Source organism: Argopecten irradians, chromosome 1 (assembly GCF_041381155.1).
Source record: "Argopecten irradians isolate NY chromosome 1, Ai_NY, whole genome shotgun sequence".
In the NCBI taxonomy this organism is placed as follows: domain Eukaryota; kingdom Metazoa; phylum Mollusca; class Bivalvia; order Pectinida; family Pectinidae; genus Argopecten; species Argopecten irradians.
In genome coordinates, this window is record NC_091134.1 from 52,482,712 (window position 1) to 52,500,747 (window position 18,036).

Consider the following 18,036-nt stretch of genomic DNA (forward strand, 5'->3'; position numbering starts at 1 on the left):
GTAGAAATTTTAGTTGGGGCCAACAAAAAATACTTTGAATTAAACAGAGTCTTAGGGTTATATGAGTTTGAATTAATGAAATCTTACCTTTTTCAGCTGTAGAATGATGTCCTTCATGAGATGTTTGGCTGTGTTCTGTTCACCACGAGCCCAGAACATGTTCGACTCCTCCATCAGCTTGGTAATATGAAGGTCCAGGACAGAGGTCTCCAAAGACTTTAGCTGACCAATGGCTCTCTCTGCTACCTGATTAAAAAGATATATCTCATATGACTCACGTTTGTCTTCAGAATGGAAATTATTACGTAATTATTTATTTGTTTCAAAAGAAGCAATAAGCCTTAATTTTGCAGGAATCCAAAGTTTCCAGAAGCCTGTAGATTTCTGTTAATCTCAATTTCCTGAACATCTGAGTTAAATTTATATAGAGTTGATATTGTACCTGATGCCTGCCTGCTCCACTACTCAGTCTAACTAACTGTAAAAGCTGCCTCTGTAGACAGTCTGATACAGAAGAGTTATCCCCCTTGTTTAGGACCAGTTGTAATAAAGAAATGCGAATGTTGTAGACTGGTTCTAAGAATTCAAAGTCATTACTGGTCAGGTAGTTTTCATCCTCACCAGACCATCGGTCCAACAGAACACAAAGCTCAGTTCCATTCCTGAAAATCAAATTTATATTGTCACAGTGAAATTTTATGATCAATACTAAAATATTGACAGATTCTGCAGCTTATTTTTGACAAATGTTTCCGATAAAGGATTTAATATGTGTGTAAAAAAGAATCACTAAATTCATTCTCTTAATACCATTAGAAAATAACTTTTTTCCATTGATCAGTTATATTCAACAAAGTTTTACTTTAGACAATCATCAAAGGATAAGATTTAATACAAAAGTAAGGATATAAGTTACCTGAGGTTACATTTGAGGACGTTTTCTATCTGTGAGACACAGTTGAGGTCTGTTAACATGGGGTACAGACAGCGGACACTCTCCATGCTACCCTCCCCCAGCCTCTGTATCACACTCAGCCTAACAAAGGAACCAATCCATATGTCATCTATCACAATTCAGGGGCAGAATCTACACATTGTCAAAAGCTGGAAAAACTCAAACCATGTAGACATGATTTTGTAATTTGAGTGATAATTTGACAGATAACAAATTCCTTTCATTTTCTTTTATTATTACTTAAATTTGAAATATAATTTATTTGGATTACTTGTTTTCCTTATTAAAATCGCAGGTCGAGCCACCATGTGAAGATAAGGTTATGGATCTCGAGAGTGTACCAGTAGTAAATGATTGTGTTAAGATTAGTTACTTAAGTTCATCACCTACATAATTCTGCTTATTGTTCTGAAATAACTATGATATGGACTGCACCTTGCTGATTTGACAGCGGATGAGGCCAGAGAAAGGTGATCCTCTTTGACTGCTGATAGGGCTGAGTAGACTGCCTGGTGGTATCCAGTCTGGTTAGATCTACAGAATAGGTAACCGTTATAAATACAATAATGTAATTATCACACATATATGTGTATATCAAATGTAGTCTTCATCCCATACAAATGTTCAAAACTGTGCTAAGAAAACAATTAAAGAATCAATAATGTTTATACATTGATTCTAAAAATGACTGAATGTTTCTGTCACTTCTTGCAAGACTCTACTTTTATTGAGAATTTAAAAAAAATGATTGGGTGGGAGGATGCATTTATTGACTGATATGACAAAACATTATACTGTGGTATATACACACATTTATGGAATATGTCAGGGGAGACAATCAAGTTAACATGGCACCTGAGTGTAGGGTCGAGAGTCCACTGCCCAGCCTTCCAGGCCGCCTGATACTGTAGCTCCTGAACATTTGGGGTGACATCTGCTCCTGGTGCCATCCCATGGAAGTAGTTATTCAAAACTTCAAGGGCACCAAAGTTTTGTAAAGCCTTAAATATGGCAAAATATTGGAAAAAATAAGAAGTGTACATTTCATCATAATCATTTCAACATGCTTAAAACACAATACAATGAAAAAAATATGTAATTCTGATAACACATTTTATCATTTATTTCATTAATTAAAATACATGTTATACAGTCTTCTAATTTTCGTCCATTACAAAGAGAGATAACTCTGACCTGTAGCAGTCCTAGACTGAAGTCTGCTGAAGAACTGGACATGTCAATGTCGTATGTCACTAGAGCCTTGTCCCATAGATTTTCATGCTCATATGTCTTAACCCTGGAAAGATATGTGAATACTTGTAACATTTCATCACACTTACATAATAATTTTTCATCTTTAACATTGTTAATTGTTTAAGTTTTGATTTTTTCACAAATTGCAATCATATCAATGTTAAAAGTTAAACCTGTGTAATTCTTGTGGTATTCATTATCTACGTGAATGGCTCTACACTGTTATAAGTAAATGATAATTACATTTAACAGTAAACATTTGTCATTTGATTGGTTGGACTTCTAACCTAGATGATGTATCAGCTAGTCTTCCTGCTCCACAGCCATACAGACCATCAGGATCACCGATCTGTTGGAAAGCTTGCATCAGTAAGTCCTGTACATTGATACCGACCTCCGTGGATGCAGAACTAGCCGAGTCTATTTTTGTGTCCTGGGTAAAATCCTGAGATAGACTCTGACTGCCTGAGGAACTCCTGCTGTCCTCCTGCTGTTGTCTGTGGCAGAATACACAGTGTAGCAACACAACCAAGGGTTATTTACACTCACATGAACTGAAACTGTTTTCATAAATGATTGTTTTCACAGACTCAAGCATTTTCTTTCTTTATCTTCTGTCTTAGAATGTTTTCACAGTAACTGCTATTGTCATTTGGAAAAAGCAATGGCCAAGTTTGTCAGGCTAACAGCGATACTAAGATCATAACTAGCACTATCACCAGCAATAAATAAAACAAATGTGGTATAAACTTGCTATTTATTTTAGCAGGAATTGTTTTCAAAAGGTTTCAGAGATAATGGTATGGTTTCATTTTTCATTTCATTTTGTCATTTCAAGTAAAATCTGCAAAATGTCTGACCTATGCTGATAAATGGGTGTATATAATAACTGACCTGTGGGCATCACACCAGATCTCGGAGTAGAGCACTGTAGTGAAGTGTGCAGAGCAGTAGAGGGCTGCCTTAGCTACATGTAGGTAGTTTAAGTCCAACCAGAAGTTATTATCCCAGGCTGTCATCTGTTTTCTCCTGAAACCAAAAATCATAATAAAACTCACTTTCTTTCACTTAAATAATTGTCTGCCATCTTAGTAACTGAATGGTTAATTTCTAATGATTTTCTGTTTGATTCAGTTTAATGTACTGTAGGTATTTTCTGAGGATAAAGGAAAGATCTACTTGATATAATGAATACCCCTCCTAGGGCCTCTTCAACAATCTTATTTCCTTCACAACCAGCTTTCTGGATTTCTCATTCCTCATGAATAATATCTTATACCCTTTTAGGGCCTCTCCTTTTATATGAAAAAATACTCATAAAGATTATTTCAAACCTACTCGGCTGTCTGAATTGTATTACTAATCCCTCCTTGGGTCTCTTTTGCTGTCCAAGATATATAACTTACCCCTCTTTGGGCCTCTCCTGCTGTCGCAGATGTTGCACCACTTTCAGCATGCTCCTGATGGAGTCTTTATTGAAACACACAGTTGTAGAATCTGATGGAGGATTAGCAACTATCAAAACATGCATTTGGAATGGACTTTGTGTGTCCTACATTTCTGACAGAGTAAAGATGAACAATTTAAATATTAGGTACCAAACATTTCCTCATTGAGTGATAAAGGAGGGATCATAACTCCAAAGTGGTGTGAAAACTTGGTATAGCCTTTATATCAAGTGTTAAGAAAAATTATTAATGTTAATTAAAATAGTAATCATTGAACCAGTCTTTACCTTCTTGTCTATGGGTGTAATACTACGACCTTGTTGGTAACCATGGTAAACTTTACCTGTCTTGTCTATGGGTGTAATACTACACCCCTCCTAGTTACCACGGTAAACTTTACCTGTCTTGTCTATGGGTGTAATACTACACCCCTCCTAGTTACCACAGTAAACTTTACCTGTCTTGTCTATGGGTGTAATACTACACCCCTCCTGGTTACCACAGTAAACTTTACCTGTCTTGTCTATGGGTGTAATATTACGACCTTGTTGGTAACCATGGTAAACTTTACCTGTCTTGTCTATGGGTGTAATACTACGACCCTCCTGGTTACCACGGTAAACTTTACCTGTCTTGTCTATGGGTGTAATACTACGACCCTCCTGGTTACCACAGTAAACTTTACCTGTCTTGTCTATGGGTGTAATACTACGACCCTCCTAGTTACCACAGTAAACTTTACCTGTCTTGTCTATGGGTGTAATACTACACCCCTCCTGGTTACCACAGTAAACTTTACTGTCTTGTCTATGGGTGTAATACTACGACCCTCCTGGTTACCACGGTAAACTTTACCTGTCTTGTCTATGGGTGTAATACTACGACCCTCCTAGTTACCACGGTAAACTTTACCTGTCTTGTCTATGGGTGTAATACTACACCCCTCCTAGTTACCACGGTAAACTTTACCTGTCTTGTCTATGGGTGTAATACTACACCCTCCTAGTTACCACGTAAACTTTACCTGTCTTGTCTATGGGTGTAATACTACCTCTTTACCAGTAAACTTTACCTGTCTTGTCTATGGGTGTAATACTACACCCATCCTAGTTACCACAGTAAACTTTACTTGTCTTGTCTATGGGTGTAATACTACACCCCTCCTGGTTACCACAGTAAACTTTACCTGTCTTGTCTATGGGTGTAATACTACGACCCTCCTAGTTACCACGGTAAACTTTACCTGTCTTGTCTATGGGTGTAATACTACGACCCTCCTAGTTACCACAGTAAACTTTACCTGTCTTGTCTATGGGTGTAATACTACACCCCTCCTAGTTACCACAGTAAACTTTACCTGTCTTGTCTATGGGTGTAATACTATACCCTCCTGGTTACCAGTAAACTTTACCTGTCTTGTCTATGGTGTAATACTACACCCTCCTAGTTACCACAGTAAACTTTACCTGTCTTGTCTATGGGTGTAATACTACGACCCTCCTAGTTACCACAGTAAACTTTACCTGTCTTGTCTATGGGTGTAATACTACGACCCTCCTAGTTACCACGGTAAACTTTACCTGTCTTGTCTATGGGTGTAATACTACGACCCTCCTGGTTACCACAGTAAACTTTACCTGTCTTGTCTATGGGTGTAATACTACGACCCTCCTAGTTACCACGGTAAACTTTACCTGTCTTGTCTATGGGTGTAATACTACGACCCTCCTGGTTACCACAGTAAACTTTACCTGTCTTGTCTATGGGTGTAATACTACACCCCTCCTGGTTACCACAGTAAACTTTACCTGTCTTGTCTATGGTGTAATACTACGACCCTCCTTGTTACCACAGTAAACTTTACCTGTCTTGTCTATGGGTGTAATACTACGACCCTCCTGGTTACCACGGTAAACTTTACCTGTCTTGTCTATGGGTGTAATACTACGACCCTCCTAGTTACCACAGTAAACTTTACCTGTCTTGTCTATGGGTGTAATACTACACCCCTCCTGGTTACCACAGTAAACTTTACCTGTCTTGTCTATGAATGTAATACTATGACCCTCCTGGTTACCATGGTAAACTTTACCTGTCTTGTCTATGGATGTAATACTACGACCCTCCTTGTTACCACAGTATAATAAAATCTGTTACCTGTAAATGATCGAGATCGGGTTATCTTAGTCGAGGGCTAAGATTTTGTAACATAATCCCAACCGAGGCGTTAGCCGAGGTTGGGATGTTACAAAATCTTAGCCCGAGACTGAGATAACCCGATCTCGATCAATTATAGGTAATAGATTTTTTTTCTCGCGCCTCTAAGATATAACAAAACCCATCTATACGAGTTCAGAACTAAAATTATCCCGTCTTGGGCCTCCTGGTTCAAAGCCGATTAACCATTTCATCTGCGCTTCGATTTCAGTCATTCCACGTAAAACTATAGTTCGGTTATATCAAAGAAAAACGATGATCAATCGGTACATAGTGTTTTCATAATTAAAAACAACAACCAAACAATGTATGGTAAATGACTGAATGCACATATTTCTAATAATATTGATTATCTGAAGCATGTCACGTCATCGATTCGATAGTATGACGTCACATGCGCGGAATGTTACATGAATGGCGTAAAATTCCGCCAAAAATCACGTAAAGGTACCAGACAGATCGGAAAAGATAGAAAAATCTAGCACCGGGTATCATGTGAGATTTCCCTGTCCGAGGTGCGAGAAAACTTTACCTGTCTTGTCTATGGGTGTAATACTACACCCCTCCTGGTTACCACAGTAAACTTTACCTGTCTTGTCTTAGGTGTAATACTACGACTCTCCTGGTTACCACAGTAAACTTTACCTGTCTTGTCTATGGGTGTAATACTACGACCCTCCTAGTTACCACGGTAAACTTTACCTGTCTTGTCTATGGGTGTAATACTATGACCCTCCTGGTTACCACAGTAAACTTTACCTGTCTTGTCTATGGGTGTAATACTACACCCCTCCTAGTTACCACAGTAAACTTTACCTGTCTTGTCTATGGGTGTAATACTACGACCCTCCTAGTTACCACGGTAAACTTAACCTGTCTTGTCTATGGGTGTAATACTACACCCCTCCTGGTTACCACAGTAAACTTTACCTGTCTTGTCTATGGGTGTAATACTACGACCCTCCTGGTAACCACAGTAAACTTTACCTGTCTTGTCTATGGGTGTAATACTACGACCCTCCTAGTTACCACGGTAAACTTTACCTGTCTTGTCTATGGGTGTAATACTACGACCCTCCTGGTTACCACAGTAAACTTTACCTGTCTTGTCTATGGGTGTAATACTACACCCCTCCTAGTTACCACAGTAAACTTTACCTGTCTTGTCTATGGGTGTAATACTACGACCCTCCTAGTTACCACGGTAAACTTAACCTGTCTTGTCTATGGGTGTAATACTACACCCCTCCTGGTTACCACAGTAAACTTTACCTGTCTTGTCTATGGGTGTAATACTACACCCCTCCTGGTTACCACAGTAAACTTTACCTGTCTTGTCTATGGGTGTAATACTACGACCCTCCTGGTAACCACAGTAAACTTTACCTGTCTTGTCTATGGGTGTAATACTACGACCTTTCTGGTTACCATGGTAAACTTTACCTGTCTTGTCTATGGGTGTAATACTACACCCCTCCTAGTTACCTTGGTAAACTTTACCTGTCTTGTCTATGGGTGTAATACTACGACCCTCCTAGTAACAACAGTAAATTTTACCTGTCTTGTCTATGGGTGTAATACTACACCCCTCCTAGTTACCATGGTAAACTTTACCTGTCTTGTCTATGGGTGTAATACTACACCCCTCCTGGTTACCATGGTAAACTTTACCTGTCTTGTCTATGGGTGTAATACTACGACCTCCGGGTTACCATGGTAAACTTTACCTGTCTTGTCTATGGGTGTAATAATACGACCCTCCTGGTTACCATGGTAAACTTTACCTGTCTTGTCTATGGGTGTAATACTACACCCCTCCTGGTTACCACAGTAAACTTTACCTGTCTTGTCTATGGGTGTAATACTACACCCCTCCTGGTTACCATGGTAAACTTTACCTGTCTGGTCTATAGGTGTTATACTTCACCCCTCCTAGTTACCATGGTAAACTTTACCTGTCTGGTCTATAGGTGTAATACTACACCCCTCCTGGTTACCACAGTAAACTTTACCTGTCTTGTCTATGGGTGTAATACTACACCCCTCCTGGTTACCATGGTAAACTTTACCTGTCTGGTCTATGGGTGTAATACTACACCCCTCCTGGTTACCATGGTAAACTTTACCTGTCTGGTCTATGGGTGTAATACTTCACCCCTCCTAGTTACCATGGTAAACTTTACCTGTCTTGTCTATGGGTGTAATACTACACCCCTCCTAGTTACCATGGTAAACTTTACCTGTCTTGTCTATGGGTGTAATACTTCACCCTCCTAGTTACCATGGTAAACTTTACCTGTCTGGTCTATAGGTGTAATACTTCACCCCTCCTAGTTACCATGGTAAACTTTACCTGTCTTGTCTATGGGTGTAATACTTCACCCCTCCTAGTTACCATGGTAAACTTTACCTGTCTGGTCTATAGGTGTAATACTTCACCCCTCCTAGTTACCATGGTAAACTTTACCTGTCTGGTCTATAGGTGTAATACTTCACCCCTCCTAGTTACCATGGTAAACTTTACCTGTCTTGTCTATGGGTGTAATACTTCACGCCTCCTAGTTACCATGGTAAACTTTACCTGTCTGGTCTATAGGTGTAATACTTCACCCCTCCTAGTTACCATGGTAAACTTTACCTGTCTTGTCTATGGGTGTAATACTTCACGCCTCCTAGTTACCATGGTAAACTTTACCTGTCTGGTCTATAGGTGTAATACTTCACCCCTCCTAGTTACCATGGTAAACTTTACCTGTCTTGTCTATGGGTGTAATACTACACCCCTCCTAGTTACCATGGTAAACTTTACCTGTCTTGTCTATGGGTGTAATACTACACCCCTCCTAGTTACCATGGTAAACTTTACCTGTCTTGTCTATGGGTGTAATACTACACCCCTCCTAGTTACCATGGTAAACTTTACCTGTCTTGTCTATGGGTGTAATACTACACCCTCCTGTTACCATGGTAAACTTTACCTGTCTTGTCTATGGGTGTAATACTACACCCCTCCTAGTTACCATGGTAAACTTTACCTGTCTTGTCTATGGGTGTAATAATACTCACCCTCCTAGTTACCATGGTAAACTTTACCTGTCTTGTCTATGGGTGTAATACTTACAACCCTCCTAGTTACCATGGTAAACTTTACCTGTCTGGTCTATGGGTGTAATACTACACCCCTCCTAGTTACCATGGTAAACTTTACCTGTCTGGTCTATGGGTGTAATACTTCACCCCTCCTAGTTACCATGGTAAACTTTACCTGTCTGGTCTATAGGTGTAATACTTCACCCCTCCTAGTTACCATGGTAAACTTTACCTGTCTGGTCTATGGGTGTAATACTTCACCCCTCCTAGTTACCATGGTAAACTTTACCTGTCTTGTCTATGGGTGTAATACTACACCCCTCCTAGTTACCATGGTAAACTTTACCTGTCTGGTCTATAGGTGTAATACTACGATCTTGTTGGTGTCCATGACCACAATGGGTGGAGAAGAATGTGGAGATTTGACGGGACAGAACATCTTTGTGAATATCCTCTCCTTGTACAAGGACATCGTGTATCAACAGTGGAAGTACGATCTCACAGAAGGTTGTCTGTCAGATGAAACATTGAAAAACACAGATTTTAAAATACAGGTAAAAAAGAGGCAAACACAGACGTTAAAATACAGGTAAAACTCAGGTGAAACATAGGAAAACACATATATGAAATACAGGTAAAACTCAGGTGAAACATAGAAAACACAGATGTTAAAATACAGGTAAATCTCAAGTGAAACACAGGAAAACACAGATGTTAAAATACAGGTAAAACTCAGGTGAAACAGTGATGTTATAATGCATGTAAAACAAAGTTCAAATGCAAAGAGAGTTTTTTCCTCAAATAAAATATTTACAGAAATTCTCCCTAGTTTATATCCTATAAATGCTGCAATAATGTTTCTCAATGCATCAGGTGATTTATGAGGTCAAATGTAAGGTTTAATTGTACATAGTTATTTTTCATAATCAGTTAATATTCATCAAATAAGTTAATATTCATCAAACTATAACTTATTGTTATTACCTTCATATCACAGATGGGCTCCAGCAGGGCCAGAATTTCGTCCTTAACTGCACCACTCTGTATCAGTGTGACGGTCAGTTTTCGGATCCAGTTACCATGGTTACTAGTATTGGACAACCAAAGCACCTCCTTGTCTACAAGTCCACAGAACTGGCCAATATCGGTGGAATGTTTGGTCTTTTTACTTGCAGTAACCTTTAAAGAGATATCATTTCTATAAAATATTCTGGAAGGAAATACCGTAACGGTTTTGGGGATTTAATAATAGTTTTCATCTCCATTCAAAATGTCTATTTTTAAGCTATAATTCAATTCATAATGAAAACATATTCTTTAAGTCTAAATGAAATAAATAGGTAATTTGCCATTAACAGCTGGTGAAAAATTAAAGTCAGGTTAAAAATACATAACACTTATCTAGAACTTTTACGATATCCTTTTGGCATAGATATTTTACACTATTATATAGGCAAAAGTATTTTTGGTGTTTTCTGCCTCTCCATGATCGGGTTGACTCAGGAATCACATTACTTTCCCTAACCAATTATCGATACCGGTACCTACCTTTTTCTTAACTCTGAAGGGATGTAGATACTCAATGAGATGGTCCCTATCGCCGACCTTATCTTTATAGATGGTACAGAAGTCGGCCCCAGTCTGGGTCCACAACATAGACTTGAGCACACGTGAGGCTGCTTCTACTATATCCACACTACAATGAAAGTAAAGCATCTTCTATAAAATTCTTAAGATATATAAGAGCAAAATGCAGTACCATTTAAACAGTTATGGAAAAATATTTACATTCACTTACCACTTCTACTATATATATACTGATCCAAGGCAAAGTGAAGTCTATGGGTGTATAACTGACACCCAAAACATGAACATGACATGGTTACGTCAACTGATCCCTTTCAAAATGGCTGTTCCATCTTGTGGATTAAAGCGTTGTTGATAAACAGTTTTCCTGGTCTAACTTAAACAATGTTAATGCAGAGACTCCCAAAATAAGTTAATAATGTAAATATAAGCATTAAACTATCTTCCCATGGCATCTATGGTCTATATATATGCCAGAGTTTGCAGACAATCATCTCATGATGCGTGCTAGCTCTGCCACCTATATAGACCATAGATTACATAGGAAGACAGTTTAATGCTTAAGTATTATATCTCAAATTCCTGTTGTCATCATATTCTTCATCCATTTAATTAAGAAGATCAAATGTAAACATACTGTCAGTATACATCAGGCTGGCTGGTATAACATAATCAAGATATCTACCAAGTTTTCATTTGATTTTTTATGCTACTACCTTACAAGAATGAAAGAAATATATATCACACATGCATTTAGTCTAAATAACAAATATATAAAATAACATGTTATTAATGTATTCAGTGGATATTGAAAATTTGACTTACTCTTGATCGACTAGGTAAGTGTTGAGTGTGTGGAATATAACACAGTAGTTCTGGAGATAGCTATCCTCACTAAACACTTCCTTTGCCTCCTGTAAACTCGCCAGTTCTGTCACGTCTGGTAGTACTACTGTCGTCATGTTAACAGGGCCAATCTCACCCAAACACTGGCACACTTTGTCCTTGACCTTGTCTCCAGAGGTCAAGGCCAAGTGAACTAATTTACACACAAGTTTACACAGGAGGTTATCAGTTGATTTATCTGTAGTAGAGAAAACAGCATGTTCATCTGTAGTATATCAAACATGGGTGAAATATAACATACCAACACTTTGTCAAATCGCGTATATATTCCTGTCGTATTTGTTGGTATGTATGTGTTTATTGTCGTGTCGTTGTTACCGTGTCTGTTACCTTGTACGGCGCGACAGAGCCTCCGTATGATGACACAGGTAACCGAGCGCGCACGGGCTGGACGCCATGTCGATGTGAATCGACAGAGAAACACCTTTTAGTGTTTATACTTATACGGGCATAGAACCATACAGTCTATGGTAAGTATTACGTTTAATCTTTATATGATAGTATTTGTAATGTTAATATTGGGGTATTTTGGGGTTAAATGTATGTATTAACCTTGGAATGTTGTTCATGCATTATTCTATTGTGCGGTCCAAACATGCATTACTTTGACTGTTTTGTAAACGTTTATACCAATTTATGTATGTAATAGCTATCGTACTTCCACATGCAAACATGTATATTAGGTATTTGGAAGGTATTTAGGTTTTATGTACGTCTGTTTAACTTTATATAACTTGAACGCTAATCAGAATTTATCGTATGGAAGCCCATTGGTAGCGTACATTGAAGCTTTAAATGATATAGTTAACTCGTGGACCAGCACTTTAATACGCAAACTTGTATCATAATTATTATGTTTTAAATGTATAATCATTGGATTATTATTGATCCAGCTATATTTGTAGATGTAAAGGTTTATTTAAGGAAAAATACTGTATGTATTAACTTTGAATATAATAACAATGTGTGAATGAGTAAATGAGTGTATCGACGTTGTGTTTATGTTTTCGCAGCAAACTGATGCTGGACAAGAGATACAGTATGGTGGACAAGACGCTCATTCCTGTGCGACATACTGCGCCAGTTGGTTAGAGTAACTGGGCACCAGTTATACGGCAGTGAAGCCAATGAGAGGCCACATCATATTGTGGGCCGCTAGATCATTTTGTGAGGGAGTTTCCCAACAACTCAACTCGTGACGTCATCAACCTTTAGCCACCACACGGCTGTGCAGGCAGGCTATAGCGTATTAAGGGCCTGTGTTTATTGTGGACACCGCGTGTGTCACTGTTTGATCCAGACAGACAGACCACCACTACAGGGTCTGCGTCGATGTGCAGCGTCTGACCCTACCATTGGTTCGTGGGAGTAATCGGAAGGACGTGTGCAGAGACATTGTTTATCGTGTGAAAGTAGTGTGAATTGTTGTGGTGTGAGTAGGTTGTTGTTATTATATAATTTTTGTAATATCTGTAAATAGTTTGTTCTGTTTATTTTGTGTATATAAAATCTCTATTTTGTTTCTTTACACGCTATTGGGTTTTCTTTTCCCTAATCAAAGATTATCTTCGCTCGTTCCATGTTACACACTTTATAAATTGGTTTGATGAATAGGGCACTAAACTGTTATTTTTAAAATTATCAATTAGAAATATAACATATAGCACTGTCATATCACTATAAGACTTTCTATAAGTCAAATTAGGACCAGACAGGATGGTATGAACATGGGTAACAAGACATGCTCCCCTATTTTCATGGTGGAGGCATGAATATTCTTGTGGTAGGTTGTCTTTCTTATGCTCCATATTTCATGGTCCATTAACACTTAAAGATGTTCCACTGCCGACAGAGCATAAATGATATTCATCATTTGAACAATAATTGGTGTTTAATCGTGTATATATATGCCTAATTAACACAAACACATACATTATATGTATAGGATATAGTGCCACGAAATTTTTTCGGGATGCAATTAATTATTTTTCATATTTTAAACTTAAGGTAAAATAAGAAGCTCAAACTTTTCAATGGTGCTAATGGTGTAAAGTAAGTAACTTTTGTAACTGAAGAAAAATACTTAATCGTCTGCTCCTGTTTTTAGTAGTGAAAAAATACCATTTGTCAGCGGTGGAGCATCTTTAATAAATCCCTAAAACTACAATACATGTACTAAGTACCTTGTTGGTCTGTGGCCAGAATTAGGATGTCCGGCTGTAGAGAGTGTAACTTCTGTGACAGGTGTTGTAGCCCCTCGATTCTGCTGTCTGAGTGACCACTGGTCATCTCACACACAGACAAAAAGTGCTCTATTTCCTGATGATAAATAAGGATAATGCCTTAAAGATAGATTACTGAAAAAATCATCTTAAAGAGTTGAAATATTTGCATCCATATAAATACAGTTCAATCAAAGAGTCATTCCAATCCTGTTTCATTATGTCCTGTTTTCAAGTTTTGGTGACCTTTGGATCCCCACAGCAAGCTGCATGTTTTATTTAGTGACCCTCAGGTAGAATATTCCTATCACTCTTATTTACATATGAATGAGTACTAGTCCAACAGAAATCAGCTAACCGATACTGGGGATACCAGTAGTTAGAAATGTACTGACCATTTGGATTGATCATTCACAATTCTCAGCAGACTAACTTGTTTGAGTGAGGTGCCCCCAGAAAACTTGAGTCTGTGGTAGGCATTACTTACCTGTTTGAGTGAGGTGCCCCCAGAAAACTTGAGTCTATGGTAGGTATTACTTACCTGTTTGAGCGAGGTGCCCCTAGAAAACTTGAGTTGGTGGTAGGCATTACTTACCTGTTTGAGTGAGGTGCCCCAAGAAAACTTGAGCCGGTTGTAGGTATTACTTACCTGTTTGAGGAAGAAAATACCCCCAGAAAACTTGAGCCGGTTGTAGGTATTACTTACCTGTTTGAGTGAGGTGCCCCCAGAAAACTTGAGCCGGTTGTAGGTACTATTTACCTGTTTGAGGGAGAAAAATTCCTCCAGAAAACTTTAGCCGGTTGTAGGTATTACTTACCTGTTTGAGTGAGAAGGTGCCCCCAGAAAACTTTAGCCGGTTGTAGGTACTAAGTAGCTGTGAGAACACCTCTGTATTAGGAAAGGGATCCAGAGACACGATCCCCTTCTTCAGTATGGCATAGTTGTCAAGGACAACCAGACGTAGCAAACCAACAGCCTGAGGAATCAAACAGGAAAAATGTTGATAGTTCAATGTACGTGTATCAATTTAAGGTGACACAACAGTGATTGAGGTGTCTACCATCAAATTTCTAAATGAAAATTAGATCATTCATCTCATTTTGCTTTCTTTACCCGTATCTCTTTCTGCAAACCATTTACTGCCATTCTATCATAAGATTGCACGATTTTGTTACTTTACTAGTGTATCGACTCACTGTAGTAGATAACATCGCTACATGCTACAGGTGAAGTGTCTATGTAACACGCATTGTGATTGGCTGAAGTGTGTATATAAATAAACGTTTCACAACCTAATTGTACATCCCAAATTTAAAATGGCCCCTATTTGTGCAATCGGGACCTGGTAAGTACGTCGAAACAAGTACAAATTATCAAATAAATAAACATCTGAAAAATTACTATTTGTAAAATAGAAGTATTACCCCGTAAAAATAAATAACGCTGATATATAGAATTCGCGCTGTAAAAATATACATGACTGTTTTAATCCTGGGTGTTTTTTCCGTATAGTACACCTAGCACATGTGACAGAAGAAAGCCTGACCGACGTTGACGAACTTGACGGTCCAAGTTTCCTGAAATAGCTGTTGTAAATATGTAAATAATATGATTGAAAAAAAAAATCAAACATGGAAAGAGATAACACACAATCAGGTTATACTAGCTGTAGAAGAATACATAATTTTGATTTAAACATAATAATACTGATAATGAATAAATATGAAGGTCAAGAAGAAACTATCTGCTAAAACATAACTGTTCAGTTTCATAATTATGGTAAGGTATATCTAAAATGTTAATTTATTTAACTCTTAATTTGAACTTAATACTGAATAATAAAGTGTGGAAGTACTAAAAATTGTCGATCGCCAAGCTGTCTACGCTTGCATGTTACAAGGTACCGGTACATGTGTGTTTGCACATGTGAATGTTACTATTTTAATCTCTCGCTAAATTGCGCCAAAATTAGAAGCGGTTCAACCGATCACAGCCAAAATTAGAAGCAGTCCTCAACCGATTATATGGCGACATGTCAGAGCCACGAATCGATTTAAAAGTATGCGAAAGGGTAGTGAAAATGTACAATGATGGGGTGTCATATGGAAATATATCTAAAGCGGTCGGCGTTTGTAAATTCACCTGTCGAAACATCGCAAAGTTGGTAAATTCATTGAATATCAGAAGAAAATGAAAAAAACAAGCAAACTTATTGAGGCAAACATGTGTACAAATGAAAATGTGCCTGCTCTGTCGACTGTAAAGTTATAACGTCCAATTTGGATATTTTTAGATCAACTCAGCCAATCACAATGCGTGTTACATAGACACTTCACCTGTAACATGAAGCGATGTAATCTACTACAGTGCTGTAACACAATCGTGCAAACTTATGATAGAACTGCAGTTGACATGGTGATATTATAAGTATTAAGTATGTCAAATTAAATGCAGTAAAGAATTTTAAGAAATAGCAGTAAAAAAAGAAATCTTTTTTTGGACAAAAAGACAGAGAATGGACTACAGATAAATGGCAATATGACAAGTAAAGCATGATCATTGGATGATAATAGTCTATGGGTTTTTAAATGTAAAAAGACTGAATCTATAAGGCTAGGTATAACGAAGTCAAACCAGTCTCACCTCCTCTCCTACAATCCCAGAGGTCTCCACCACAGAAACCAGGCTACTCACAAGGAATGTCAGGTACTTCTCAAACTCCTGTTTGATAATAAAACAGCAGTGTTAGAGGTCTTAAACATATATTGAGGTAGTAAATCTCCTGCAAAATAGTTTGTAGGTTTCACAAAGCAAATGTAACAGACTACTCAGCTATTAACCTTTTTACCAGTTACAGAAATCGGCCTTCATTAAGTCAAGAAATACTCCATACCTGAGAGCAGATCTCCATACAGGTAACACATAAGTCACGTAGCAACTCAACAGCCATACATGCAATGTTCTCTCTGTATGCAGTCTCCTCACTAACAGGGCTGTGAATATATAAATATGTCATTCAGAAAACATTCTAAATGTAAGTCAGATATCATTCATATCAGCTTTGAAATAATCTATCGTTAACTCAATTTCTATTAGTATTATCATACCTTAAGTAAGGCACTATTATGATGATAATCTGCTATATGACCTTGACCTTATCTTGTGACAGACATCATGTCCTTGAGGATGAAGATAGGGCGGTACATGACCTTGACTTTACCTTTTGACAGACATTGTGTCATTGAGGATGTAGATAAGCCAGTGCATGACCTTGACCTTGCCTTGTGACAGCCACAATGCCCTTGAGGATGTATATAAGCCAGTGAATGACCTTGACCTTACTTTGTGACAGCCACAATGTTTTTGAGGATGTAGATAAGCCAGTACATGACCTTGACCTTACCTTGTGACAGCCACCATGTCCTTGAGGATGTAGATAAGCCGGTACATGACCTTGACCTTACCTTGTGACAGCCACCATGTCCTTGAGGATGTAGATAAGCCAGTGAATGCCTTGGTTTACCTTGTGTCCTTGAGGAGGTAGATAAGCCAGTACATGACCTTGACCTTACCTTGTGACATCCATCATGTTCTTTAGGATGTAGATAAGCCAGTGAATGTCCTTTGTTTTCCTTGTGACAGCCACCATGCCCTTGAGGATATAGATAAGCCACTACATGACCTTGACTTTACATTGTGACAGTCATCATGTCCTTGAGGATGTAGATAAGCCGGTACATGACCTTGACCTTACCTTGTGACAGCCACCATGTCCTTGAGGATGTAGATAAGCCGGTACATGACCTTGACCTTACCTTGTGACAGTCACCATGTCCTTGAGGATGTAGATAAGCTGGTACATAACCTTGACCTTACATTGTGACAGCCACCATGTCCTTGAGGATGTAGATAAGCCGGGACATAACCTTGACCTTACCTTGTGACAGCCACCATGCCCTTGAGGATGTAGATAAGCCAGTACATGACCTTGACCTTACCTAGTGACAGCCACCATGTCCGTGAGGATGTAGATATGCCAGTATATGACCTTGACCTTACCTTGTGACAGCCACCATGTCCTTGAGGATGTAGATAAGCCGGTACATGACTTCCCTCATAATGAATGCCCAGCTACCTCCCAGCTGGCTGTCAAACTCCTTCAAAAGTAGTTTACAAAAAAGTCTGTACATCATGAGGATGCGGCGCTTGTCATGAAGTCTGTGTTCCTTAGTCAACTTAATAGCCAACTCTAACAGTATCTTCTGTATCTGGTCCTGGAAACACAAAAAAATGTTTGACTAGCCTGAAATGTACATGAAAACACAAAATAGGCAAACACACACAATGAGGGTAAGA

At 38.4% G+C, this 18,036-nt stretch overlaps 1 protein-coding gene across 3 annotated transcripts in view; it reads right to left on the minus strand.

The window, feature by feature from the left end:
• Window positions 1-18,036, minus strand: part of LOC138332824 (serine-protein kinase ATM-like) — a 69,876-nt gene that overhangs the window by 20,943 nt on the left and 30,897 nt on the right. For all 3 annotated transcript variants that reach the window (XM_069280783.1, XM_069280790.1, XM_069280797.1), the window contains 18 exons: window positions 17,740-17,954; window positions 16,574-16,673; window positions 16,324-16,401; window positions 14,498-14,656; window positions 13,641-13,776; window positions 11,377-11,635; window positions 10,513-10,660; window positions 9,949-10,143; window positions 9,311-9,476; window positions 3,616-3,706; window positions 3,104-3,238; window positions 2,497-2,706; window positions 2,150-2,252; window positions 1,811-1,956; window positions 1,391-1,489; window positions 917-1,036; window positions 443-662; window positions 88-246 (listed from right to left, as the gene is read on the minus strand). In XM_069280783.1, the coding sequence (XP_069136884.1) occupies window positions 88-246; window positions 443-662; window positions 917-1,036; window positions 1,391-1,489; window positions 1,811-1,956; window positions 2,150-2,252; window positions 2,497-2,706; window positions 3,104-3,238; window positions 3,616-3,706; window positions 9,311-9,476; window positions 9,949-10,143; window positions 10,513-10,660; window positions 11,377-11,635; window positions 13,641-13,776; window positions 14,498-14,656; window positions 16,324-16,401; window positions 16,574-16,673; window positions 17,740-17,954 (2,739 nt within the window). The remainder of the gene's footprint in view (window positions 1-87; window positions 247-442; window positions 663-916; window positions 1,037-1,390; window positions 1,490-1,810; window positions 1,957-2,149; window positions 2,253-2,496; window positions 2,707-3,103; window positions 3,239-3,615; window positions 3,707-9,310; window positions 9,477-9,948; window positions 10,144-10,512; window positions 10,661-11,376; window positions 11,636-13,640; window positions 13,777-14,497; window positions 14,657-16,323; window positions 16,402-16,573; window positions 16,674-17,739; window positions 17,955-18,036) is intronic.